Below are 27,682 nucleotides of genomic sequence, written 5' to 3'. Positions count from 1 at the left end.
TGATGATGTTCTGTCCCCTCCCGGCTTCAGCCATGTGAGCTGGCTAAACGAGCCAGTAATTGAGTTCACAGCTGCTATCAGTCCTGGCAGGGAATCTGCAGCTGCCTGCCAAAGTCTCCCTTATCTTGGGGTTGCCAGGCAACTAAGAAGTCAGCAATCTAGGCCGAATGTTCAGCTCAATTCTCCACGAGTCAAAGAGTTCAGCTCACTTCTCCATGAGTCAAATAGTTCAGCTCAATTTTTGCTTGTCACGGAACAGAAGAGCAGCCAGGGCTGCTTTTATACTCTGTTGAATGTGGCTCCGTGACTCAGCACTCTCTAGGCCTGCCCCACCCCTTCCTTTGTTGTAGCCGCCTCTCGTATCTCCGAAACCTGGGATCTAGCCAGGCCTGATTGCCATCAGCCGGGTCTGGAGGTGTGGCCTGGGGGGGAGAGTCAGGGGATGGAGGCCTCATTATCTCCTCTACCTGGCCTGCCTCTGGCTCCTGGAGCTGAGCCAGAGGAGCCGGTGCTCCAGAGGTAAGTCCTGATGGCCCTTCCCCTTCACTTTTCCGAATTTGATTAATAATAAATAAATGGTTGCCATCGCACAGTCTTAATATGTGTTCAGAGAATATATCAGTGGAAATACTTTTCCGCTTTACAGTTTGTAAGTAATTTTTTTTCTGAGGCTGTTTTAGCTTTGAACTGTGGTTAAACGAATTGTGATCTTGGAAAAGAAGGCGATTGGAGCTTTCTCTTACCAGAATAGTGGTTTACGAGGTCCTCAAGACACTGAAACGTTTGCCGAGGGGAGATATAATACCAATTGTTTGGCAAGCGGAATATCCTGTAATGTTTCACATTTGCGTGCCGGACTGACAGCGAATAAAAACCTGGAGGGAAAGAAAAGTTGCTATAAGGTAAAGGTTCCTCTCGCACATACATGCTAGTCGTTGCCGACTCTAGGGGGCGGTGCTCATCTCCGTTTCAAAGCCGAAGAGCCAGCGCTGTCCGAAGACGTCTCCGTGGTCATGTGGCCGGCATGACTCAATGCCAAAGGTGCACAGAACGTGGTCCCTATTTTTTCTACTTGCATTTTTACGTGCTTTTGAAACTGCTAGGTTGGCAGAAGCTGGGACAAGTAACGGGAGCTCACCCCGTTACACGACAGCACTAGGGATTCGAACCACTGAGCTGCCGACCTTTCTATCGACAAGCTCAACATCCTAGCCCCTGAGCCACCGCGTCCCTATAATAAGAATCCCGATTTAGATCGGTGTTTCTCAACTCCCAGAATTCCTAAACCAGACTCAATCCTTTTTAACATCATTTTCACACAGTTTCTCATTCTTGTGTGTTATGCTCATGTTCGCCCTTTTGCTCAGCTAGATATCTCTAATTGAAAAAGAGATATCTAGGGTTAACATGAGGGACGTAGTGGCTCAGTGGCTAAGACGCTGAACTTGTCGATCGAAAGGTCAGCGGTTCAAATCCCTAGTGGCACGTAATGGGGTGAGCTTGTCCCAGGTACTGACAACCTAGCAGTTCGAAAGCACGTAAAAAATGCAATTAGACCAGCATGAAGCAAAAGCCAAGTCCTCGTCCCGATAAACCCCTTTTATTTCATTTACAGTGAATTCCTCCCCAGCAAAGTTTTTCCGTTCCCACAGTCTTTCAAGATAGTTCACAATTACCGACCTTTATCAGGTTTGGAGAGTGGCCAGGCCGATATATTTCAGACTCCGCAATGCTTGGCAAGATTGCAGTAATGAACTAATTGTCTCCTGCAAACTCCACTCCCCTTTCGCTCCTCTTTTATTCCCACTGGGAGGGGCCATTTATCGTCCACCTGTGGCCTTACTCCCAAGTCGACCCTTGTTCTTTAGCTGTTCCCTTCGTTTGGCCACTCTGTACATGCGCACACTGGGAACAGGCTCCAGCTGTTTGTCTGCCTCACTGATGTCTGACTCCAAAGGCAGCTGGCATATGACCCTGGCCCACTCTCTGCCCCAACGCAGAGCCCCCATCAGAGTCTTCCCCAAACTCCAGGACTCCCCAACCTCCTCACTGTCCAAATCTACTGCCAGATATGCTGGCTGCTGGTGGGCCACAACACTATTTACCCTAGGCCATCTAGCCAGTGACCAGGATAGCTGTTCTGTCCCCCTCGCCTCCGTCCGAGCAATGACTTAATTAGCCGGCACTATCAGCTCTGGCAGCAAACTAGCGAACGTCTGTCAAGTGTCTCTGTTATCTCCTTGATGCCAATGAGTCAATCAGTACTTCAGCTCTAGTCAAGCAGTTGATTTGCCTGCTACGAAGAGGCATTGCAGCCCTTGCTGCTTTTATATCCTGTGGGGTGTGGCTCCATGACTCAGCACTTCCTAGGCCTGCCCCACCCCTGCTTCTGTTGTTCCCGCCTCTCCTGCCTACGAAACCTAGGGTCCAGCCAGTCCTGATTGCCATCAGCTGGGTCTGAGGCGTGGGCTGGGGGGAGGGAAAGAGTCAGGGGACGGAGGTCTCGTTATCTCCTCCACCTGGCCTGCCTTTGGCTCCTGGAGCTGAGCCAGGGAAGCTGGTGCTCCCGAGATAAGTCCTGATGGCCCTTCCCCCTCACTTTCCAAGTCACTTTCTGGCAGGGGGCCCAGCTCGGGGGGCGCAGACACAACAATAGCAGCCTAAGAGCATAGAAAGAGTCACTCATTCTCCTCCTGGTTTATGACAAAATAGACCAGGGTTACTTAACTAGCTTTTGCTTACCATTTGTGGTCTCGCTTTTTCTAATCATGAAAGAGCCAATTTTGTTATTTGGAAGGAGGAGAAGTTCTTCAGCTTTTTCTCTGCCGATGCCTTCAAATAACCAGCTGCAGGAAAAGCGAAAGAGAAATAGGTCAGGTTTGTACAGGGGGGAAAGAGAAGACAATTTTGCTCAGCAAAGTTCACAACAGGCTCAGGAAGTCTAAGTAAGGTGCCACGGAAAATATTCTAATTCGTACACATCTGGATTTCCCCTGCCGGTTGCTGATCGCTGGTTATTAGAGAGTGGAAAATGTAATTGATGAACATATCACATAACTATGGGTATAGGAATGGGTATTTTCAGCAGTGTGGATACATTCGCCCGTGTAAGCATAGATATGCACAAGGACATTCCTTACCCATGATAAACTCTGGCAACATAATTTTCCGGAATATAATTTTCTTTTCCCGTAGTCAGGGAACAAGCTTTCCACCAGACACCCTCGCTGCAAAAGTGAAAAGAGAAAGCTGCTGTCAAAGGCATGGTGAAAACCAGGGGTGAAATGTAAAATTGTTACTACCAGTTCTGTAGGTGTGGCTTGGTGGGAGTGGCCAACTGTTTTTTTTTTTACTTTTAAAAGCATTTTTTCTACAAACTCGTCAGCTGAAAAGGTTGTAAAAATGCTTTTAAAAGGTGCTGATGACAGCTGGGATCATCAGAGCCTTTTAAAAGCATTTTTTACAACCTCTTCAGCCGAAGAGGTTGTAGAAAAAAATGCTTTTAAAAGGCTTTCACAATCCCAGCTGAGCTGCGCAATCATCAGAGGCTTTTTTTTTTTACATCGTTTTGGCCGAAGAAAAAATGCTTTTAAAAGTAAAAAAAAAAAAAAGCTTCTGATGATTATGCGGCTCAGCTGGGCTTGCGGGGTGGCAGGGAGTTTTGCTACCGGTTCTCCAAACCACCCACTGCCATTGCTACCGGATCGGACGGTCCGGTCCGAACCGGGAGCATTTCATCCCTGGTGAAAAAAGTGTAGAATTAGAATTAGTCTCAATAATGCAGAATATTTGCAGCTCCAGGTTGAAGTGTGGGGTCCTTTGTGCTCTCATAGTGTTAGAAAGGATTTTGAAGGACTTCTAGTCCCAGAAGCTAGAAGTAGAATATAACCTGCGATTTGATTTTTCTGGAAAACTTGTCCAGTTACCTTAAAATGACCAAGACGGATCTATTGTCTCATAGTATTTATGAGATAAAATCAAGGAACTTTTGATAGTTTTTCTATGCTTTACAGGTAGACCTCAACTTATGACCACGGTTGAGCTCAACGTTTAGTTGGCTAAGTGAAAAATTTGTTCAGTGAGCTTTTCCCCATTTTACGAACTTTGCTTGCCACGTCGGTTAAGTGAATCACTGCGGCTGTTAAATTAGTAACACGGTTGTTAAGTGGATCTGGTTTCCTGACTGACTTTGCCTGTCAGAAGGTCACAAAAGACGATTGCATGACTCAGGGGCGCTGAGACCATCATAAATGCGAGTCACTTGTCAAGCATCCGAACGTCAATCATGCTGCGGATGCTGCTGCAATGGTTGTGTGAAAAACGGTCATCAGTCACTTTTATTTTTAGTGATGTTGTAAGTTCGAATGGTCACTAAGTGAACTGTCGTAAGTCGAGGAGTATAAATATCTCAGGACTGTAAATATCCCTTTCACAAATTGGTGAAAGGGTCTAAACTGAAATGTCAGATAAGTTGGAAACATTTAATAAATTGTGCTTAATATGATCTCCATTCCTTTCTGAAAGCAATCCACTTTACCTCAGAAAGGATGTATACATATTGTCAGGTTTTCAAGTGATGAAACCCATAATTTGCGCTCGACACATATCATTTATTTATTTTATTTATTTATTTTGTCAATCATATATAAGATAACAGGTAAAAGTATAAACATAATTTGGATACATGAAAAGAGTAAGTAAAAAAGGAATATTAGGACAGGGATGGTAGGCATGCAAGTGCACTTATGGACACCTCTTATAGACCCCTTAGGAATGGGGTCAGGTCAACAGTAGACAGTTTAAGTTTAAAGTTTTGGGGTTTGGGGAAGAAACTACAGAGTCAGATAGTGCATACTGTGTGCAATGGCAACTCTGTTACTGAAGTCATATTTTCTGCAATCAAGTTTGGAGTGGTTTGCCTTGAGTTTGTATCTATTATTTGCTCTTGTATTGTTGTGGTCGAAGCTGAAAGTAGTCATTGACAGGTAGGACTTTGTGGTAGATAATTTTATGTACTATGCTTTGGTCAGATTGAAGTCTGCATAGTTCTAAGTTGTCTAAGCCCAAAATTTGGAGTCTGGTGGCATAAGGTATTTTATTTCGAGCGAGGAGTGAAGGACTCTTCTTGTGAAATATCTCTGGACTCTCTCGATTGTATTTATGTCCGATATGCAGTGCGGGTTCCAGACAGATGAGCTGTATTCAAGGATTGGTCTAGCAAATGTTTTGTCTTCTCTAATTAGTAATACAATATTATCAGAGAAGAAGCTACGCAAGATTAGGTTAACAACTCTTAGTGCCTTTTTGGCAATGTTGTTACAGTGGGCTCTGGCACTTAGATCTTTAGAAATGAGTACTCCAAGGTCCTTGACAGAGTATAAAGAAAGGTATTCATGGGAGGAACGTGCCAATTTTAGCAGATTCCAAAACCGTGGGCTTTGTATACATTCGTTTGAGTGTTTTGACCCGTAATGCCATCATGGAATTTTAAGAGCAGGCAGCTTACAAGTCGATGGGCTCCATTTCTGTATAATTTCCTCATAGGAAACAACTATTTGCCCTGTAACTGCCCTACAATTAACGGGACCCACAACGCTTTGCATGTTCTGACAGCTCTTGTGTCATTTGTTTGTGTGCCCAGCAGTGTCATAACAGGAAAAGGAAAGTTCCATCCAGTCTCGGCTGTCACACTTGTCAGTTGTGAGCTCAAAGGCTTGACTGGTACACGAAAGGTACATTGCAAGGAAAAAAAAAGTTTATTTTCGGCCCGGTTTAAAACTGTTAAAAACGGTTTAAAACGATTTAAACCAGGGTTGGTTTAAAACCAACCCTGGTTTTGAAACACCCAAGAGTGGAGGCAAACAACTACTTTCTTGGCAATTTACACAAGGGCGACGATGGGCTGTTTCCTATTTGCACACCCGAAACACAGACCTGACTCTTTTATCTTTGTGGCTTTGTTTTGTTTCTTAAGGTAGAAGGAAAGAGGGGGGAAATTGGCTGGAAATAACCCATATTGATTGTCATTTGTGATGTCAGGAAAGGCAAAAATTTCCTTCCGTGATTTAGAGACTAGAGAATCTATATGGTTTTTCCATCAAGGTATGGTTTAATTCCATTAAAAAAAACAACACCTAGGGATTATTTGGGCCTATTTTTCTGTTTCCACCAATTCTTCTTGTTTCAAGTTTGTTCTTCAGGTGGCTTACAGGTAATCTTCGAATTAGAACTACATTTTGGCTGGAATTTTAGTTGTAAGACACGACAGTAAACTGAGGCACCCGCATGACCAGACTGGATTTTATGACCATTTTTACTGCGGTTATTAAATGAACAATGCAGTCATAAGTCTGAATCAATTCTCCTGAATTAGCATTTTTTTTTGCTGTAAACTGGCAAAAAATGTTGCAGATCATAGTCACGTGATTGTGAGAAGCTATAATCAGTTGTGAATGGTTGCCTAATTTGTGAATAGAATAGAATAGAATAGAATAGAATAGAATAGAATAGAATAGAATAGAATAGAATAGAATAACAGAGTTGGAAGGGACCTTGGAGGTCTTCTAGTCCAACCCCCTGCTTAGGCAGGAAACCTTACACCACTTCAGACAAATGGTTATCCATCTTCTTAAAAACTTCCAGTGTTGGAGCATTTACAACTTCTGGAGGCAAGTTGTTCCACTGATTAATTGTTCTAACTGTCAGGAAATTTCTCCTTAGTTCTAAGTTGCTTCTCTCCTTGATTAGTTTCCACCCATTGCTTCTTGTCTTGCCCTCAGGTGCTTTGGAGAATAGCTTGACTCCCTCTTCTTTGGGGCAACCCCTGAGATATTGGAACAGTGCTTCATGTCTCCCCTAGTCCTTCTTTTCATTAAATTAGACATACCCAGTTCCTGTAACCGTTCTTCATAAGTTTTAGCCTCCAGTCCCCTAATCATCTTTGTTGCTCTTCTCTGCACTCTTTCTAGAGTCTCCACATCTTTTTTACATCGTGGCAAACTGAATGCAGTATTCCTAGTGTGGCCCTACCAAAGCATTATAAAGTGGTATTAACACTTCATGTGATCTTGATTCTATCCCTCTGTTTATGCAGCCTAGAACTGTATTGGCTTTTTTGGCAGCTGCTGCACACTGCTGGCTCATAATTAAATGATTGACTGCCAGGACTCCAAGATGCCTCTCACAATTACTACTATTGAGCGAGGTACATATATACTGTACCTGCGCATTTTGTTTTTCTCGCCTAAATGTAGAACCTCAGTTTTTTCACCATTGAATTTCATTTTGTTAGATAGCACCCAATGCTCAAATCTGTCAAGATCACATTAAAATGAAACTTTCGTTGCATACAACTCTCAAAGGGTCTCCACCTCCAATGCACATTACATAAACATGACAAAACAAGCAAACCAATAAAAAAATCAGTCAGGGATAAAGTAGGGAAATACTTTTATAATAAAACCTCACAACAAAAATTATTGCTTCCCCCCACATCTCTCTAAACACCTACCAAATTATATGAGAAATTATGATGCTGTAATTCTTGAGTTCAGAAAAAACAGCCATTCAAATTATTAATCAAAAAGTGGAGTAAAATTTACTTTTAACAATATTAAAATAATATGGGAGAATATTAAAATTGAATTTACAAAATTCTTAACCTTTATTGCAATTGAGGGAGGGAGGAATTTTCCCACCTGTTTTTGGTGGGGATGGATGGAAGAAAACTTTAAACAGTTAGAAATCTATTTCTCCAAAGATAACATCTGCTCTAAACTATGTATAACATTAACACAACGTAGCCAGACCGTATAAGAAAATACAAATGAAAACACAACTTTTATAATCCCAAAGGTGCTTTTTTCAAGAGGCAATTGGACTTTCTGGTTTTTTCTTTGAAGACGTTTTGCTTCTTATCCAAGAAGCTTCTTGGAGGAGAAGTGAAATACCTTCAAAGAAAAACCAGAAAGTCCAATTGCCTCTTGAAAAAGTACCTTTGGCACAAACATGACCTGGATGACTAAGAATCTCCGTAGCCACAACTTTTAAAACCTAAAAAAAAATTTGCATACTTACTCTGATATCACACGTAGTTTCTCCCCAACTTGAAATATAGGCTGGCTTACATCCGGCGTGGGATAGTCATAGAGTACAGCAAGAAAGTCACTTCTCTGGCCTGCAGGATCAATCAATCAATCAATCAATCAATCAATCAATCAATCAGTTAATACATTTTACAGTTGCTTGTGTCTGGTTAACATGCTCTACAAAATAAAAGTCTAAAGTCCCTGAAGTGCCAGATGTTAGAGGAGGCAACTAGTCAAAGTTTGTGAATTGCGGTGGCCGCCTAGCTGCATTCAAAAATCTCACAAGGATAGATGGGTGGGAATTGTCTTCTTGTACTGTGATCTCCCAGCAATTAGTATTCATTCCGTTAATTCGTGTCCTTGTTTCATTGCAACTACTTAGAATAGTAAATATCATTAAGCTGCATTAAAAGAGACTGCGTTTGTAGAGAATGTTGTCTTCAGCTGTACGTTTAACAATCACAAGATAGCAAACTGATTTTATTATATTGCTTAAACAGCATATTGTTGTCTTGCTATGGGTGTAAGATTAAATTTAGATTTAAAAAATAGTGCCATGGGAAATTAAAAAGTAGAAGAAGGTAGAAAGAGAAGAAAGAAAGAAAGAAAAAAAGAAAAAAAGAAAGAAAGAAAGAATTGACTTTCTTTGTAAAGACATGGTGAGAAAAGAATTGAGATCAGTTCTTTGCTAACAGATCTTTGAATTTCATGCTTGTTGTCCTTGCTGAAAAATCTGAGAAGGGCTCAGCCTATCATGTAGCAGACCAGATGGAGATACAAGTGCTTCACACACTGTTCTGCCTACAAGGATCGTAAGATGTAAGACGTGAAGTGTGAATACCACTTTATAATGCCTTGGTAAGGCCACACTTGCAATAGTGCAGCCAGTTTTGGTGGCCATGATGTAAAAAAAGATGTTAAGACTCTAGAAAGAGAGCAGAGAAGAGAAACAAAGATGATTAGGGGACTGGAGGCTAAAACATGTGAGGAACGGTTGCAAGAACTCGGTATGCCTAGTTTAATGAAAAGAAGGATAGCAGTGTTCCAATATCTCAGGGGTTGCCACAAAGAAGAGGGAGTCAAGCTATTCTCCAAAGCACCTGAGGGCAGGAGAAGAAGCAATGGGTGGAAACTAATCAAGGAGAGAAGCAACCTAGAACTAAGGAGAAATTTCCTGACAGTTAGAACAATTAATCAGTGGAACAACTTGCCTCCAGAAGTTGTAAATGCTCCAACACTGGAAATTTTTAAGACAATGGTGGATAATTATTTGTCTGAAGTGGTGTCGTGTTTCCTGCCTAAGCAGGGGGTTGGACTACAAGACCTCCAAGGTCCCTTCCAACTCTGTTTTTCTATTCTATTCTAAAGATCTTGGCAAGCAAGATCTTCTGCTTGTAGATTACTTGGGCACATTTGGGTGTCTCCTGAAGTTCTAGAAAAGACGCCCCTACCCCAATTAAGGGCCAAGAATTGATGCTTTATTGGTAAGTTATGATATAACCGTCCTTAATTCATAGTTCAACCCAGTTATACTCATTTCTCCCACCTCTTTGCAGGAAATAGTCTAAGGGAATAAATGTTTGGTTATTTGCAATGGCTAAAATTGTTCTGTCTTTGTTCAACTCTCCAGTCTTACCCACTAATATGTCCCCCATAAATAGTATTTTGTAGTGACCCAACTTCAGGATGCGTTGAAGGTTCCCGATTGATCAGTTATGCATATACACAAGAGTCATTTATCAGAGAACTGAATTGGCTATTAACATCTTTGTCCTTGATTGAAACAAGAAAATCGATAAATGTTAAAAAGACAGAAGAAGCAATTTGAAAGGTGCTGTTGGATGTAAAATCTGGTCCAATTCTTATTCCAAGCTGGGAGAAAGATGCAGGAGAAATGAACTGAAGGCAGCTGTAGTTGGAAAGGAGGTCCAGAAACAACAGTGACAGCAGTGTGTTTCTGCGATGGCTGACAAATTGGGGTTGAGAGTAGATGGGCTTTTATACAATTGTGGGGGCTTTGTGATTGAGATCCCTGTTCACGTCCTTCAATATTTCAGTGGCTGTCGCCAGATTACCGTGGGGTCATGTAAGGGTCATGGCTGGCTCTACAGGCAGAAGGGGAAATGCAAAACCTGGGTGTTTTGTTTGTCTGAGTTAATCTTGGCAGTTTTGGCTGTTTGCCTATTTTGTTGCTTATCCATATTCCCTTTGTTTATGGATAGAGTGATCTGGCTTTACAAAATATCCATTCACAAAGCCAGACTTCAAAAGATTGGGGACTGCTTTCTGCCTTTGTTAAGGAGATTTTTTTTTTCTCCTTTTCTCCCTGAGGGAAAATATTCTATTCGGCCTCTTTTAACATTCTGTGGAATATTTTATTCTGGTGAGGGAGGCCTTCCCGCAGTGTTACATGTTGAAAGAAAGTTGGCATTGACATTTTAATCAAGAAAAATGTTGGGCACCCGGAAGAATCAGGGTCACAGGTTCAGGTCCAGTTAAACTGATTTATTGCTGAAGCCTGTATACAAGAATCTAGTCTACTAACGGTCAGCACTAAATCGATACTAGATAAGAGTCTATGGAATTCAAGAGGGTTTGGACTTAGATCGCTTATGGGAACATAATGACTCCAGGCTACCGTATTTTATGGAGTATAAGATGCACTTCCCCTCCAAAAAAGGGGTGGAAATGTCTGTGCATCTTATACAGTGAATGTTGCTGAAGGCCCGCCCACCCGCCGTCCCCCACCCTTCGCTGCCCATTGCCGCTGCTGCCTATCACCACCCCTGTGCGCCCCATTTTTGGCCCATTCCAGGCAGCAGGGATCACCGCCTCCGCCGCCACCTGGAACAGGCCGAAAACGGGACGCGCAGAGGCAAAAAATGGGACACGTGGCAGCGGCGATGGTGGCGACGGGCGGTGGTGATCCCTGCACCCTGGAACAGCTGATAGGTGGTATTCTGGGAGACAGATCCAACTGCCAATCAGCTGCTCACGTTAAGTCAGGCTATGATGAAGTTGACCAGGCTGTTTGCTGCAAGGAGGCAAATTGCTGGGAGGCAGAGGCAGATTCCCCCCCACCCCTTGTTTTCCTCCCCAAAAGCTAGATGTGTCTTATAGTCTGGAGCGTCTTATAGTCCGAAAAATACAGTAATTCCTCTCTTGACTCCCTCCTTAGGCTCTTCCTGTCCTTTTCCTACTAAAAATAAGCTAGGTCCATGAATAATTAAGTAGAATCTCATAAATCTCATAAATCACTGAAATAGCTACAACAGGTTGTTAGACGTATTAAACGTTTATGGTGATGTTAGAAGAAGGACAGGAAGGATCAATCCGGCCTTAAAGAGTTAAATAGCCAAGAAAGCTAAAACAAACTGGATCTGGTCATGTCATTAGCAATAAAAAAATAAGATCTTTGTTCTTTTGACTGAAGACCTATTTCAAAAGAACAGTCTGTAATAGTCTTATCAAGCATCAACAGACTTCAGTGTTGATTTTTTTAAAAAAAAAGTCTTTAACGTTAGAACATAAAATGATGGACTGATAAATAGCTGCAGTCAAGATTCAAAGCTGATGTAGCTTTAACTAGTGGAAAATGAGCGAGGAGGGGAAAGTAAGCACTAAGCCCCATAATTCATTCCAAGAAACGTTCAACTTTTTCATGCAAACCGAAAGGGTTATTTGCTGAAAACTGCATTTTTGTACATTTGAAGTACAATTTAAAAATAGAATACCAAATCCTTAATTTAGGGGGAACTTGTACATAGATATGTGCAGTACAGCTAGTCCTCAACTTACAACAATTCATTTAGTGACTGTTCAAAGTTACAACAGCGCTGGAAAAAAAATGACTTGTGATCCTTTTTTCACACTTACGACCATCGCAATATCCCCATAGTCACGTGATTTACATTTGGATGCTTGGCAACTGACTCACATTTATGATGGTTGACGTACCCCGGAGTCATGTGATTCCTTTTTGTGACCTCCTTACAAGCAGATTCACTTAACAACCCTATTACTAATTTAAGAACTGCAATGATTCACTTAACAAATGTGGCGAGAAAAGTCATAAAATGGGGCAAAACTCACTTAACAAATTTCTCACTTCACAACTTAAATTTTGGGCTCACTTGTGGCCGTAAGTTGAGGACTACCTGTAGTAGAAAGTGCACAAGTTTTTTTTAAATAATTTTTATGAAACAGATTTTTTTTTAAAAAAAGACAAAAACAAAAAAGAAATATTGACACTTTCTTTTTTCCAACAGTTTCGTGTTGATGATCAATACTTATACATTTTCTCTCTCTTATCCTAATGTATCTTTTATACATATATTTCTAATATATCATATGTATATCACTATATTATATTATATTATATTATATTATATTATATTATATTATATTATATTATATTATATTATATTATATTATATTATATTATATTATATTATATTATATTATATTATATTATACACCGATAGCCTCCCATCGACCTGTGCGCTCCCACAGAGAGGGTCTCCTCAGAGTGCCTCAAACAATGTCGGCTGGTGACCCCTAGGGGGAGAGCCTTCTCTGTGGCGGCACCTGCCCTCTGGAATGAGCTGCCTCTAGGGTTACGCTTTCTCTCCGACCTCCGGACCTTCCGACGCGAGCTCAAGACCTTTTTGTTTTACCGCTCAGGTCTGGCCTAATGCGAGATGATTTTTAATTGGGGTTTTATTATTGTTTTATTACTAGTTTTAATGGGGTTAGCCAAATTGAATCAGATTTTTAAAATTGTTTTTAATTTTATTGATAAAATTGTTTTTATGTTGGCTGTAAACCGCCCTGAGTCCTTCGGGAGAAGGGCGGTATAGAAATCAAATAAATCTAAATTTATTTATTTATTTATTTATTATTTATTAATTAAACTTTTATACCGCCCTTCTCCCGAAGGACTCAGGGCGGTGTACAGCCAAGATAAAACAATAAATATACAAAGTTAAAAATCAATTTAAAATACTTATTCAATAGTGGCCGAATTAAAACCGTCAACTTGACAAACCTAAAATACCCCATGTAAAATTACAAAAGATAAAAATTTAAATTAAAATTTAGAAATTTAAAAGTCTAAAAATCAGTCCAGTCCGCTTGAATGAATAAGTGAGTTTTAATTCACGAAAGGTCCAAGGTCAGATATTGGGCCCAAACGGGGGGGAAGGTCGTCCCAGAGAGTAGGTGCCCCAACAGAGAAGGCCCTTCCCCTGGGGGCCGCCAGCCGGCATTGCTTGGCGGACGGCACCCTGAGGAGACCCTCTCTGTGGGAGCGTACGGGTCGATGGGAGGCATAGGGTAACAGCAGGCGGTCCTGTAAGTACCCGGGCCCTAAGCCATGGAGCGCTTTAAAGGTGGTAACCAAAACCTTGAAGCGCACCGAAGACCACAGGTAGCCAGTGCAGACTGCGCAGGAGTGGTGTTACCGGGAACAGCGTGGTGCTCCCTCAATCACCCGCAGCTGCATTCTGGACTAGCTGAAGTCTCCGAGTGCACTTCAGGGTAGCCCCATGTAGAGAGCATTGCAATAATCCAGGCGAGAAGTGACGAGCATGAGTGACCGTGCATAAGGCATCCCGGTCCAGAAAGGCGCAACTGGCGAACCAGGCGGACCTGGTAAAAGCTCTCCTGGAGACGGCCGCCACATGGTCTTCAAATGACAGCCGTCCATCCAGGAGAACGCCCAAGTTGCGCACCCTTCCGCTGGGGCCAATGACTCGCCCCAACAGTCAGCTGCGGTTGCAGCTGACTGTACCGAGATGCCGCATCCACAGCCACTCCGTCTTGGATGGATTGAGTCTGAGTCTGTTTCTCCCCATCCAGACCCGTCGGCCTCCAGACAATGGGACAGCACTTGACAGCTTCGCTGGGGTGGCCTGGGGTGGAAAAGTACAGCTGAGTATCATCAGCGTACAGATGATAACTCACCCCAAAGCCACTGATGACCTCGCCCAACGGTTCATATAGATGTTGAACAGGAGGCGAGAGAATCGACCCTGCGGCACCCCACAAGTGAGGTGCCTCGGTCGATCTCTGCCCTCCTGTCAACACCGTCTGCGACCGGTCAGAGAGGTAGGAGGAGAACCACCGATAAACGGTGCCCCCCACTCCCAACCCCTCCAACCGGCGCAGCAAGATACCATGGTCGATGGTATCAAAAGCCGATGAGAGATCTAACAGGACCAAGGCAGAGGAACAACCCCTGTCCCTGGCCTTCCAGAGGTCATCCACCAACGCGACCAAAGCTGTCTCTGTGCTATGCCCGGGCCGGAAGCCGGACTGGAACGGGTCTAGATAGACAGCTTCCTCCAGGTACTGAGGAAACTGCCATGCCACCACACTCTCTACAACCTTCGCGATAAAGCGAAGGTTGGAGACTGGACGGTAATTACCCAAAATAGCTGGGTACAGGGAAGGCTTCTTGAGGAGGGGTCTCACCACCGCCTCTTTCAAGGCGGCGGGGAAGATCCCCTCCGTCAAAGAAGCATTTATAATCCCCTGGAGCCAGCCTCGTGTCACCTCCTGAGTGGCCAGCACCAGCCAGGAGGGGCACAGGTCCAGTAAACATGTAGTGGCATGCAGCCTCCCCAGCAGCCTGTCCACGTCCTCGGGAGTCACAGAATCGAACTCATCCCAAACGATATCAACAAGACGCGCCTCAGTCATCTCATCCGGATCATCGCAATCTTGGTCCAAGCTATCCCGGAGCTGAGCGATTTTATCGTATAGATAACCGTTAAACTCCTCGGCACGTCCCTGTAAGGGGTCATCCCGCTCCCCCTGGTGAAGGAGGGAACGGGTCACCCGAAACAGGGCGGCCGGGCGGTTATCTGCCGACGCAATGAGGGAGGAAGCGTAGGAGCGCCTCGCCACCCTCAGTGCCACTAGGTAGGTCTTTGAAAAAGACCTAACTAGTGTCCGATCAGCTTCGGAACGGCTGGACCTCCAAACACTCTCTAGGCGTCTTCTCCGGCGTTTCATCTCTCTCAGCTCCTCAGAGAACCAAGGAGCTAATTGAGATCTGCGCCGGGTCAGAGGCCGCAAAGGCACGACACGGTCCAAAGCCCCAGCCGCGGCCTGTTCCCAGGCCGCAACTAGTTCTTCAGTCGTGCCGTGGGCAAGATCCTCAGGAAATGGCCCAAGCTCCGTCTGGAACCTCTCAGGGTCCATCAGGCGCCTGGGACGGAACCAACGTATTGGTTCCGTCTCCCTGCGGTGGTGAGTAGTGGTCTGAAAGTCTAGGCGGAGGAGAAAATGATCTGACCATGACACTGGTAACGTCACTAAATCTCTTACTACCAGATCATTAAACCACTGTCCAGAGATATAAATCAGGTCCAGCGCGGATCCCCCCGTGTGGGTGGGGCCATCAGTTATTTGGACCAGGTCCAAGGCCGTCATGGAAGCCTGGAACTCCTGAAAGTTGAAGTCACCCATGACCAAGAGTCTGGGGATCTCCACTGCCACCCCGGCTAGCACCTCCAGCAGCTCAGGCAGGGCTGTGGTCACGTAGCAAGGAGCCAGGTACGCGATCAACAGACCCATCTGATTCTTATGGCCCCACTTCACAAGAAGGGATTCGCAGCCGGCTATCTGAGGAACAGTGGTCTCTCTCGGCTCCAGACCCTCTTTCATAACAACCGCCACCCCGCCACCCCTACCCTGGGCCCTCGGTTGATGGAATGCTCGGAAACCTGGAGGGCACAGTTCAACTAGGGGCACACCCCCTTCTGCGCCCAACCAGGTCTCCGTAATGCCCATAAAGTCCGTGGATTCCCCCTGAATAAGGTCACAAATCAGGGGGGCTTTATTAACCACGGACCGGGCATTACATAACATCAACCGGAGGCCCGGGCTCTGAGGATCCTGACCTACCGGGGAACGGGAAAAGACTGGGGGGCCGGAGCACGTGATCGCTTTTAAACAGCGAGCACGAGCTCCCAGAAAGCGATACGGCCCCTTGCTTCCGCCATATCTGCCCCTCCCACTTACCGTACAGATGGAGCCAACTTCCACCTCTGGAACGTACCCCTCACCCCCCTCCCTCGGATCTAATGAATAAATGCCGGGAACAATTTCCGGGACTAGACCTGCCCTCCCCGATGGGTTCTTCCCCCCACCCGACACTACCCTCCCCCCCAACCCAAACCTGTCAGTTCCCACCCTCCCCTTCAAATTCCCATTAAAATTCCCCTTAAAAAGCCGATTAAAATAATTAATTAAAAATCCCCTGAGTCTCCTATTATTCTAATTATTTTATTTACATATATACTTAAATATTAAATTATTAAATATTAAATTTAAATAAATAAATATTTATTTATATTTAAATATAAATAAAATAAATATAAATAAATATTAAATATTGTCAACCTTTTGGTCGACAAGCTCAACGTCCTAGCCCCTGAGCCACCACGTCCCTACTTAAATATACAGGTGTACCCAATTTCCTTTCCACAATTTCGGTTTCTTCCTATTTATTCTTCTATTTCTACTCCTAGTTTATTCATTATTTAATCTTTCCTTGCACTTTTCCCCCCCTTTTCCTCCAACCATTTATATCATCTCTCCCATACTAAATAATGTTTAGTATTATTTAGTAATAAATAAATAAAAAGCAGAAAGTGCACAAGTTTATATTTGAAAACTGCTTTCAAATATGCTTACATATAGATTTTTTTTTAAATTTGAATTTATATCCCACCCTTCTCCGAAGACTCGGGGTGGCTTATACTATGTTAAGCAATAGTCTTCATCCATTTGTATATTATATACAAAGTCAACTTATTGCCCCCAACAATCTGGGTCTTCATTTTACCTACCTTATAAAGGATGGAAGGCTGAGTCAACCTTGGGCCTGGTGGGACTTGAACTTGCAGTAATTGCAAGCAGCTGTGTTAATAACAGACTGCATTAGTCTGTAGAGCCACCAGAGAATAGAATGAATGAGCTGGAAGGGACCATGGAGGTCTTCTTGTCCAGTCCCCTGCTCAAGCAGGAGAACCTATACTATTTCAAATAAGTGATAGTCTAGACCAGGGGTCTGCAAACTTGGCTTGGCTCTTTTAAGACTTGTGGACTTCAACTCCCAGAGTTCCTAAGCCAGCAAAGCTTAAGTCTTAAAAGACAAAACAAGTCTTAAAAGAGCCAAGTTTGCAGACCCCTGGTCTAGACTCTTCTTAAAAATATTCAGTGATGGAGCGCCCATTTAAGGAAATATTCACAAAAAGAGATATGAATTGAAATTCATGAATTAAAATTCGGGGCCTCTGGTGGCTCAGCAGACTAAGTCTGTCTGTTATTAACACAGCTGCTTGCAATTACTGCAAGTTAAAGTCCCACCAGGTCCAAGGTTGACTCAGCCTTCTATCCTTTATAAGGTAGGTAAAATGAGGACCCAGATTGTTGGAGCAATAAAAGTTGACTTTGTATATAATATACAAATGGATGAAGACTATTGCTTAACACAATGTAAGCTGCCCTGAGTCTTCGGAGAAGGGCGGGATATAAATTCAAAAAAAAAAAAAGAACTGGAAAGCATGAATTTAAATTGGGTCAGCTTTTAGCCTGACTTCATTTTTGACTCCTCACCATTTGAGTCAAAAAATAAAAACAACCTTCTAAAACAGCATCTTGTTATTCCTTAATCTTTCCGTTCTTTCATTTTGATATCTCTTCCAGTCAGCTAAAGGCTTAACATAACCAGCAATATCTTTTGGTGAAAGAAAGCAATAAAATTACAACTAAATGAAGTAAGATATTTAAACAAAGAACCACTGAAATTGCTAAATAGGTTATCACCAAGGTACAGTTGAGCTAAACTTGAATTCTAGTAAGAGAATTGAAACAAGAGGGGTGCATCAAATTCAGGGGGAATTTTTAGGCATAGTTGTGAAAAAGAAAATATAGCTAGTCCTTGAATTATGGCCACAATTCAGCCATAATTTTTTGTTGCTGAGACAGTCATAAAATGAGTTTTACAACCTTTCTTGCCACCGTCATTAAGCGAACCATTGCAGTTGTTAAGGTAATAACACAGTTGTTAAGTGAATCTGGTTTCCCCATGGACTTCGCTTGTCAGAAGGTCACAAAAGGGGATCATGTGACCCCAGGACAGTGCAATGGTCATACATATGAATCAGTCGCAAAGCATCCGAATTTTGACCATGGGGGTCATAAGTGTGAAAAATGGTCATATTCATATATTTTTTCAGTGCCATTGTAACATCAAATGGTCACTAAACAAATGGTTATAAGTTGAAGTCTACCTGTACTTAGCAGGTAGAAAAAGAGAGACCTTACCCTGCCAACAAAAGTGCGTATAGTCAAGGCTCTGGTTTTCCCAGTTGCAATGTATGGCTGTGAAGGCTGGACCATAAGGAAGGCTGAGCACTAAAGAATTGAGGCCTTTGAACTCTGGTGCTGGAGAAGACTCCTGTGAGTCCCTTGGACTGCAAGGCAATCCAACCGGTCGGTCCTAGAGGAGATCAACCCTGACTGCTCTTTAGAAGGCCAAATTCTGAAGATGAAACTCAAATACTTTGGCCACCTAATGAGAAGGAAGGACTCACTGGAGAAGAGCCTAATGCTGGGAAAGATTGAGGGCAAAAGAAGAACGGGACAACAGAGAATGAGGTGGCTGGATGGAGTAACTGAAGCAGTCGGCATGACCTTAAATGGACTCCAGAGGATGGTAGAGGACAGGAAGTCCTGGAGAAACGTTGTCCATGGGGTCATGATGGGTCAAACACAACTTCGCAACTAACAACAACAACAACAACCACCTGTACTTGGGTTAACAGTTGTGATCTGGTGACCAGAGATATAGAGAGAAGTTGTATCAGAAGCGAGTTTGGCTGTAGGTTGAAAGTTAAGCCTGGTAGTTAGAATAGAATAGAATAGAATTTTTATTGGCCAAGTGTGATTGGACACACAAGGAATTTGTCTTGGTGCATACGCTCTCAGTGTACATAAAAGAAAAGATACGTTCATCAAGGTACAACATTTATAACACAAATGATGGTCAGTATATCAATATAAATCATAAGGATTGCCAGCAACAAAGTTACAGTCATACAGTCATAAGTGGAAAGAGATTGGTGATGGGAATGATGAGAAGATTAATAGTAGTGCAGATTTAGTAAATAGTTTGACAGTGTTGAGGGAATTAATTGTTTAGCAGAGTGATGGCCTTCGGGAAAGTTACAAGTCAGAAGTCAAGAAGTTACAAGTCAAAAGAACAATAGGCAGACTTTGGGAATACGGGACAAAACCAGTTCAAACTGGAAGAAGAAGACAGAGTCTTGGTGCTTTCTCTTTCTTACCCAATTAAAAAAAAAGGAAGCTATTTCTCAGAAGGACCTTCATCCGAGCAAGTCAACATAAAACATAGGCCTGTTTGATAGAAAAAGAGAACTGCGCAGAAGGGAATTGTGCAGGATAAAAACAACAGCATTCTAATTCAACTGTCTATCACAGAGGAGTCTGAAACACCAGCTTAAGGGGACCCTGGAGCGAAGGCCAACGTTTGATCACTGAGACCCCCAACATTTGGTGGGCTACCAAGCATCGATGGCCAACTACGATGTCATGGGAAGTTGTGGACTTGTTGTCTACAGGAATATGTTTCTAGTTATCCTTCCATTTCTGAATTTTTTCTTCCTTTCCTATGTTCTCCTGATTCGTAGTTAAAAAACAAACAAACAAACACCTACCTGATTGCCAAGGTGTATTCTTCACTTCAGGTGTCGTTTTCAGTATTTTGATAGCATTCCCCATTGTTTTTCTCTTCCTTCAAAGTGATTTTTTCCCCCCAGAACTAGGGAAAAGAAGAATGAAAAGTTCAAGCCCAAATGTTCTCTTGTCCATACAAAAATAGCAACTTCTGGAAGGATGAGGAAAGTGTATATCTATCTATCTATCTATCTATCTCAATGTACAATATGTGTCACTTTGCGTAAAGATGCCTATGTTGAAATTCTCATGACTTTTTGTCAAGTTATCACAATGGTGGCAACCACAAACTGTTGTATGAAAGTACATCAGATTTTTTTAAAAATATTTTTTTTTCAAACTTGGCATATGAATAAGGCATTTATTATTTTGTAGGATAGTTTGATGAGAACTTGTGGTCCAATATATATCTACAGGGGGTTGGACTAGAAGACCTCCAAGGTCCCTTCCAACTCTGTTATTCTATTCTATACACTGGAGTGTTCAAGGTTACAAAACAATTGCAATCTTTCTTTTTTCTTCCGTTCAATCACATCCAGTTGTCAGAGACGGTCTGCCATTTTCTTGGCAAGGATTTTCAGAAATAGTTTGCCATTGCTTTTTTCCTAGGACTAAGAGAGAGTGACTGGCACAAGGCCATCCAGCTAACCTTCTGTCCAAAGTGAAAATAGAACCCAATGTTTCCCATTTCTAGCCTGATGCCTTAATCTCTACACCAATTGGCTCTCAGCTGTGATATTACAACAACCTGAATAATGATGAATGTATTCTCCATATGCCAACTTTTGTAAAAGTTCTATTTTGAACAAGAACCCTCTAACTTCTCAGAACGATAAGGTACCTGTATAATATACCCAGAAGAGATATCTGTTGAGAGATACTTGAAAAAGAAATTCAACGTCTATGCTCTATTTTCCCAGTTTGAAGGAGATGAAATATCGGTCTTGATACAGGAAGAATTTTGAGGAAACGATAGAGGGGAAAATCAAAATAAGAGCAGGTGGAAATCAACCATTTAAGGAATAGATGGGATCATCTTTGCCGTTTTTGAGCCAGGACTTGATAAGTATTTATTGGAGTTATTTTAATCTGAAGTTCTACACTAAGCAGGGAATTGAATGTGATCTTCCAAATGGGCTTCTTCCAACTCTAGGATTCTGTGACCTCTGAGAAATCCATGAAATCGATCAAGTGCCTAGAATCCTGCAGGAGTTTTTAAGCCAAAGTAGACCTGCTTCTCCAATTCCAGATATTTTAAAAAAATCACAAAGAGGTCCCAAGAACAGCTGTATTTCTAAAGGAATAAGCTTGTTTAGTTTGTCTTCGCCATCTTCTTCTCTCCCAATTTAATATTTCTTTTAAAACCCAGTGCAGGGTTAATCCAAATTACGTTGCGATAAAGAAAGAAATAAGGTTTAATATTGACCTCCCTTTCTTGGGAAAATAGGAGGGAGAAAAAAAAAAAAAATCTCCAAAAGTCAAGAGTGTGAAATGAAATTGTCTCTATAGCCTTTCGGTCTGGAATCCTGGATGGATACTGCCTTGCTAAGAGAGGTGTGTGTTTATTTGGTTTAACAGATGTAGTGTGAAGCGTTTCTTAATTTAGTTTTGAAACGGAAATGAACACACTCGCTTTTCTATTTGGGTGTGTTTTCCGGCTCCTTCAAACCGATAGGTGTTAAACTACATACGAATCAATTCTAACATCAGATCGGTAATTCATTTGGGCTCATTTTTCCCCCCCACAATGTCAGTGAATTTCCATAATTGTTCTGAAGTAACCCGAAGACAATTGTGGAAAGCAATTCAAAAAGAGAATTTGGAGGTTCGGGATATCTGCAAACTTCACCCCGATTTTTGCTTCTGAGAAGCAGGTTCGACAGGGGCTGGGCTGGGTTTTTTTTTCCCACGAGAATTTTAAAAATGGTTAAAGGGTGCTACGAAGTGGGTTGGGTGTTTGTCTTGCTTTCTGCCTCTGAAATAGAAGTAACACTCCCCCGTGTAGTCCCACCCCCAACATTTTCTGCCCTCAGTTAGGGACAAATTATGCATGAGATTTTCCACCCGGTCCAAACCTAACAAACATTTCTTTTGGAGGATGTCTTCAAGTCACTGGTGACCTCTGGTGACTTCCCAAACAATTCCTTGCAGTTTCCTGGCCAAGTTTCAGAAGTGGTTTGCCATTGCCTCTTTCCTAGGGCTGAGAGAAAGTGGCTGGCCCAAGGTCACCCAGCTGACTTTATGCCTATGGCAGAACTAGAAGGTGCAGTTTCCTGATTTCTAACCTGATGCCTTGACCACTTGACCAAGCTGTCTCTCAATCAACATAGAGGTCAACTATCTCTCAAGCATATTTGGGTAGGCCTTTGAAAGTTGCCTTGCCTTCAGAAGTTGTGGGTACTCCAACGCTGGAGGTTTTTAAGAAGAGATTGGACAACCATTTGTCTTTATTTATTTATTTATTTATTGTTTATATTTATATACCGCCCTATCTCCCAAAGGACTCAGGGCGGTTTACAGGCATTTAAAAAACAAAAAATACAATAAATACAATTCTAAAAACAATTAAAAAACTTATTCAAAAGCCTTAATTAAAAATATAAAAATTAAAATTAAAACCCAAGATAAAAACCACAAACTAAAATGTTATAGGATTTCCTGCTTGAGCAGCAGGTTGGACTAGAAGACCTCCAAGGTCCCTTCCAACTCTGTTATTCTGTTATTCAACACAGTCTTCCTTCCTCTTCTCTTTACCCTTTCTACCACAGCTTCTTTGTTGACTTTTGTCTAAAAAGACAATACCCCCTCTTCCAAGAGAAGTTTCCTCAAGGGATCTTCCACAACTACAGAGCACTTGTTCTCTGCATCCAATCTAACTATCTCCCAATGGGAGAACACCAACCAAGGTGACAATGTTGTGCTTGAATTCTCCTCTGTGGGTACTGCCTGTTTGTTCAAGGAGAGTGGTAAACATATCTTAGGAGTCAGAAGAGGAGAAGGTGAGTCTAGGAAGCTTCTGTGGCCTTCCCATAGTCGATGTGTCAATGTAGACAAGTACCTGGAGACAGCGTCTGTTTGTGTCCACAATGAAAAGAGTCATGTAGGTAGCTGCCTTCCTTTTCTGCTCTCTAGTGTTGCAATCCTTTGAACTATGGGGCTGGAGAAGACTCCTGCGAGTCCCTTGGACTGCAAGGCGATCCAATCGGTCAGTCCTAGAGGAGATCAGCCCTGACTTGCTCTTTAGAAGGCCAGATCCTGAAGATGAAACTCAAATCCTTTGGCCACCTAATGAGAAGGAAGGACTCACTGGAGAAGAGCCTAATGCTGGGAACGATGGAGGACAAAGAAGAAGGGGACAGCAGAGAATGAGGTGGCTGTGATGGAGTCACTGAAGCAGTAGGTGTGAGCTTAAATGGACTCCGGGATATGGTAGAGGACAGGAAGGCCTGGAGGAACATTGTCCATGGTGTCACGATGGGTTGGACACAACTTCATAACTAACAACAACAAGTTTTGCAATCCTTTTTCCTTTTAACTTGAAGGAATGATGGAGATGGAACAGAATTCTGTTCTCTTCGTCTCTGGAACCCATTTGGATGAGGGGGTGGAAATCCAGATTCCCACATCTCTGGTTGCTTTTGATGAATAGGTACCATCTACCAAAGTACCTCAGATACAAAAACGTTTGCAAAATGCGAAATGATTACTTAAACCCTGCACTCTTTTTAGAGATAGGTCTTTTCCAACATCTTTGGACTTAAGCCCGAGAACTTTGTGTTATGAGCAAAGTTGGGTGGCGGGGGGGAGAGAATCTTTCTACCTGGAAATGGGTAAGAGATTGATCCTTACCTTGTCTTCAGGTATCAATCATTGTGTCCTCCTTTCAATTTTTTTTATTCTGTCTCTCTTTACCACTGGGACACAGCTGTCTCACAGTGTGAAAAGTCTCCTCAGAAGGAACTGCAGCTTGAGAGCCGACAGCCGCTGACCCCAAAAATAAGACTTTGGGGAAGTTCAGCCTATCTTGTAGCACAGCACTGGTTAAACAAACCACACACTTCCTTTTAGAAAAATAAGGAAGGCTTCAGCGTGCTTGCAAAAGATGTGGTTCCTGTTGCTTGCAGCGGAGGAGGATTGGCCAAAGCGGAGTTGGTTTCAGAGCAGGGCAGAACTGTTGATGAGGTCTTTTCACGTAGTTATGGGTGACTGTGTGGTGAGTGACAGACGCAGTTGTGAGAAAAGAAGAGTTTGCGCTTCTATAGAATGCACCACAGATGGTCATCTCTTGTTTATGTTGCTGATGTATTTATAAAGTTGTTTGGTTTCCACTTGATAGCTCCATGTAGACCAGGGGTCTCCAACCTTGGCAACTTTAAGACTTGTGGACTTCAATTCTGGGAGTTGAACTCCACAAGTCTTAAAGTTGCTAAGGTTGGAGACCCCTGATGTAGACCTGTAACATCAGAATGTTGAGTGATAAGCAGATACAAGTAGCCATAGGGGACAAGCACTTGCACCCAAAGGTCTTGGCAGAAGAAGTCATGCACACATGGACAACTGAGACTAAAACTGTTTTTTTTTTTTAAATTTAATTTTAATACATTTCATTTTTCATTAAACAGTGTGTCGGCTGGGTACAAATATTTTGTGCAGTAACGATTAAGATTTACAGCTATATTTAATATTTTGTCTATTCCAGTGGCGAAATTCAATTTTTTTTACATCTGTTCTGTGGGCGTGGCTTGGTGGGCATAGTATGGCTTGGTGGGCGTGGCTTGGTGGGCGTGGCTTGGTGGGCATGGCAGGGGAAGGATACTGCAAAATCTCCATTCCCTCCCCAATCTGGGACCAGCCAGAGGTGGTATTTGCCGGTTCTCCGAACTACTCAAAATTTCCGCTACCGGTTCTCCAGAACCTATAAGAACCTGCTGGATTTCACCCCTGGTCTATTCTTAACTCAATACTAATACCTAATATATCGACTATTATAACAATCCTCTTCTTAGCTTATTTAACTTTGTTAAAACGTTTTCCATATTTCATTTCTCTGCTTTTCTTTCTAATTTTTATATTTATTCTCAAATTCGTTAACTGGTTTTAATGGTAGAGGATAACTCCCGTTTTAGAAGATCAAAGTGTCTTGTAGTACACTCTTTGTCCTCTTTTCAGTAGAAAGTCTTCTGCTGTTCCAGGATTGGTAAATTATCTGTTCTTTTGAAATCCTGTACAAGAAGTTTAGAAATTATGATAAATCTAGAGAACTTTGTGGTTCAGAGAACTTGCTCAATTAGTGGGGTCATCTTCCAGCCAGCATGATCAGAAGTTAGCTGATTGGAAATAATGGGAATTGTAGTTCCTGTGTGGGAAGTTGCCTAATTGTATGACAGGAAAGCATATTATAGGACCCTCCAAAGAAATTGGAGGGGTGTGTGCGGATGGAGAATTGTGTGTGTGTGGATATTTAATCTGTTCATCAATCAATATTTCACTCTTCTAAAGGAGCCCCATGGAGGATTAAGGGTCTAGAGCAGGGGTGAAATGTAAAATTTGTTATTACCGGTTCTGTGGGCATGGCTTGGTGGTAGTGGTGGTAATGTGGGTGGACATGGCCAACTTTTTTTTTTACTTTTAAAAGCACTTTTTCTACAACCTCTTCGGTTTTAAAAGCCTCTGATGAACAGGCAACTTAGCTGGGATCATCAGAGGAGCCTTTTAAAAGCATTTTTTTTACAGCCCCTTTGGCCGAAGAGGTTGTAGAAAAAATGGTTTGAAATGGTTCCGACGATCCCAGCTGAGCCGCACAATCATCAGAGGCTTTTTTGTTTACTTTTAAAAGCACTTTTTCGGCCGAAGAAAAAATGCTTTTAAAAGTAAAAAAAAAAAAAGAACCTCTGATGATCGCGTGGCTCAGCTGGGCATGGGTGTGGGTGTGGGGGCAGGGATTTTTGCTACCAGTTCTCTGAACCACCCACCACCATCGCTACCGGATCGGGTGATCCAGTCCGAAGTGGGAGCATGTCACCTTTGGTCTAGAGGCTGAAACATATGAAAAATAGTTGTAGAAATTGGGTCTGTCTAGTCTGGTGAAAAGAACTAGGTGGTGACATGTAAGCAGTCTTTCAATATTTGACGTGTTGCAACAAGGAAGAAGAGCTTAACCTATTTTCCAAAGTATCTGAGGGCAGAACAAGAAGCAATGGATGGAAACTAACCAAAGAGAGAACCAGCCTAGAACTAAGGAGAAATTTCCTGACAGTGAGAACAATTAATCTGTTGAACAGCTTGCCTCCAGAAGTTGTGGATGCTCCATTACTGGAGGTTTTTAAGAAGAGATGGGACAGCCATTTGTTTGAAATGGAATAGGGCCTCTTCCTTGAGCAGGGAGTTGGACTAGAAGACCTCTAAGGTCCCTTCCAAGTCTTTTATTCTGATGTTTGGGTCCTTCGCCACAGATTCATAGAGATAGAATTTGCTAGTTAGGGAACCAAGTTCAACTCTTTGCTCAGTACCAGATTTAAATTAAAGCAGATTTAGTAAATAGTTAGACAGTGTTGAGAGAATTATTTGTTTAGCAGAGTGATGGCATTTGGGGAAAAAACTGTTCTTGTGTCTAGTTGTTGTGGTGTACAGTGCTCTGTAGCGTCGCTTTGAGGGTAACAGTTGAAACAGTTTATGTCCAGGATGTGAGGGGTGTGCAAATATTTTCACAGCCCTCTTTTTGACTTGTGCAGTACACAGGTCCTCAATGGAAGGCAGGTTGGTAGCAATTGTTTTTTCTGCAGTTCTAATGATCCTCTGAAGTCTGTGGCTGTCTTTTGGGTTGCAGAACCAAACCAGACAGTTATAGAGGTACAGATGACAGACTCAGTAATTCCTCTGTACATATTTTAATCTTGTATTTTGTCCTTTAAATTTCATGTTGTATAGTATAACTTATTTTATCAATAAGGTATGCTATACTGAAAGCAAACACCACTCCGTACTAGCGCTGATGATGTTACCTAGTTAGGGTCATGAAACGTCCACAGGAAAATAAACAAGCTCAGAGAGCACCAAGGGCCCTTCATTTCAACCCCGAGCTACAAATATTCTCCTTTATTGATACCTTATTTTAACTGTGATGTTTCTGTCATGAATAAACAAACAAGCATTTCCAATCTTTAATGACAGGGCAAAAGATGTGCATCCATTTCTGCATTTTTCCTATTGCAGAACCACGCAAGAAGAAAAAAGTATTGTGCTTCTGGCATTTATAACTGGTTGGATTTGGGGTGGAATGGAGGGACCTCACCACCAGGTTGTAGGAACTGGGAGAATGTAGAGAACGTATCTACCAGCTGATGTGGCATTTTGCCCATGTGTGGCAGGAGTAAGGATGGGTAGAAGGTAAGCAGGGTTGTTCCAAAATCTGGCTGTCCAGATGATAGAAGAACCGACTATCTAACTAAGCCGGTATTTAACTCAGAAGTAGATATTTTTTTAACTTACGGCATCCAACGTTTAAGACTCTTTACCATAAACCTTTGTCTGGTTCATCACCTCTCCTGGAAGATTGTAAGGAAATTTCTCAGTTATGCAAGTGATTAAAATGATGGAAGTGAATGTGATGGAAAGAAAGATGACGCCAACTAAGACAGGGGAACTGCAGATAAGATGACAGAGAAGCTGTGAGAGTTCTACACTTCCATAACCCCTTCAACATTGATTCATAAACCTGCGCCTGCAATTGCATAACTTAAAAATCTCAAGGGTGCCGAGATCATGTCTACAAGTAAGGGGTGAAGATCAGGGCAGCATCTGGTAGAACTTCCTTTCTATGGTACAAT

General features: G+C 42.5%; 2 protein-coding genes across 3 annotated transcripts in view; one reads left to right on the top strand and one right to left on the bottom strand.

The window, feature by feature from the left end:
• The window catches only part of SLA (Src like adaptor), a 29,307-nt gene extending 5,433 nt beyond the window's left edge, over nucleotides 1-23,874 (bottom strand). The window contains exons 1-6 of one of the 2 annotated variants that reach the window (XM_058175197.1): nucleotides 23,706-23,874; nucleotides 19,838-19,941; nucleotides 8,077-8,176; nucleotides 3,141-3,227; nucleotides 2,743-2,846; nucleotides 744-875 (exon numbers count right to left, since the gene is read on the bottom strand). In XM_058175197.1, the coding sequence (XP_058031180.1) occupies nucleotides 744-875; nucleotides 2,743-2,846; nucleotides 3,141-3,227; nucleotides 8,077-8,176; nucleotides 19,838-19,901 (487 nt within the window). In that variant the 5' untranslated portion in view covers nucleotides 19,902-19,941; nucleotides 23,706-23,874. The remainder of the gene's footprint in view (nucleotides 1-743; nucleotides 876-2,742; nucleotides 2,847-3,140; nucleotides 3,228-8,076; nucleotides 8,177-19,837; nucleotides 19,942-23,705) is intronic. The other variant, XM_058175198.1, reaches the window with a different exon arrangement.
• The window catches only part of TG (thyroglobulin), a 201,823-nt gene that overhangs the window by 137,784 nt on the left and 36,357 nt on the right, over nucleotides 1-27,682 (top strand). The gene's annotated exons all lie outside the window — the stretch shown is intronic.

This window comes from Ahaetulla prasina, chromosome 3 (assembly GCF_028640845.1).
Source record: "Ahaetulla prasina isolate Xishuangbanna chromosome 3, ASM2864084v1, whole genome shotgun sequence".
NCBI lineage: Eukaryota > Metazoa > Chordata > Lepidosauria > Squamata > Colubridae > Ahaetulla > Ahaetulla prasina.
Note: the sequence above shows the minus strand (reverse complement) of the source record. Positions and strands in the feature narration are given on the sequence as shown.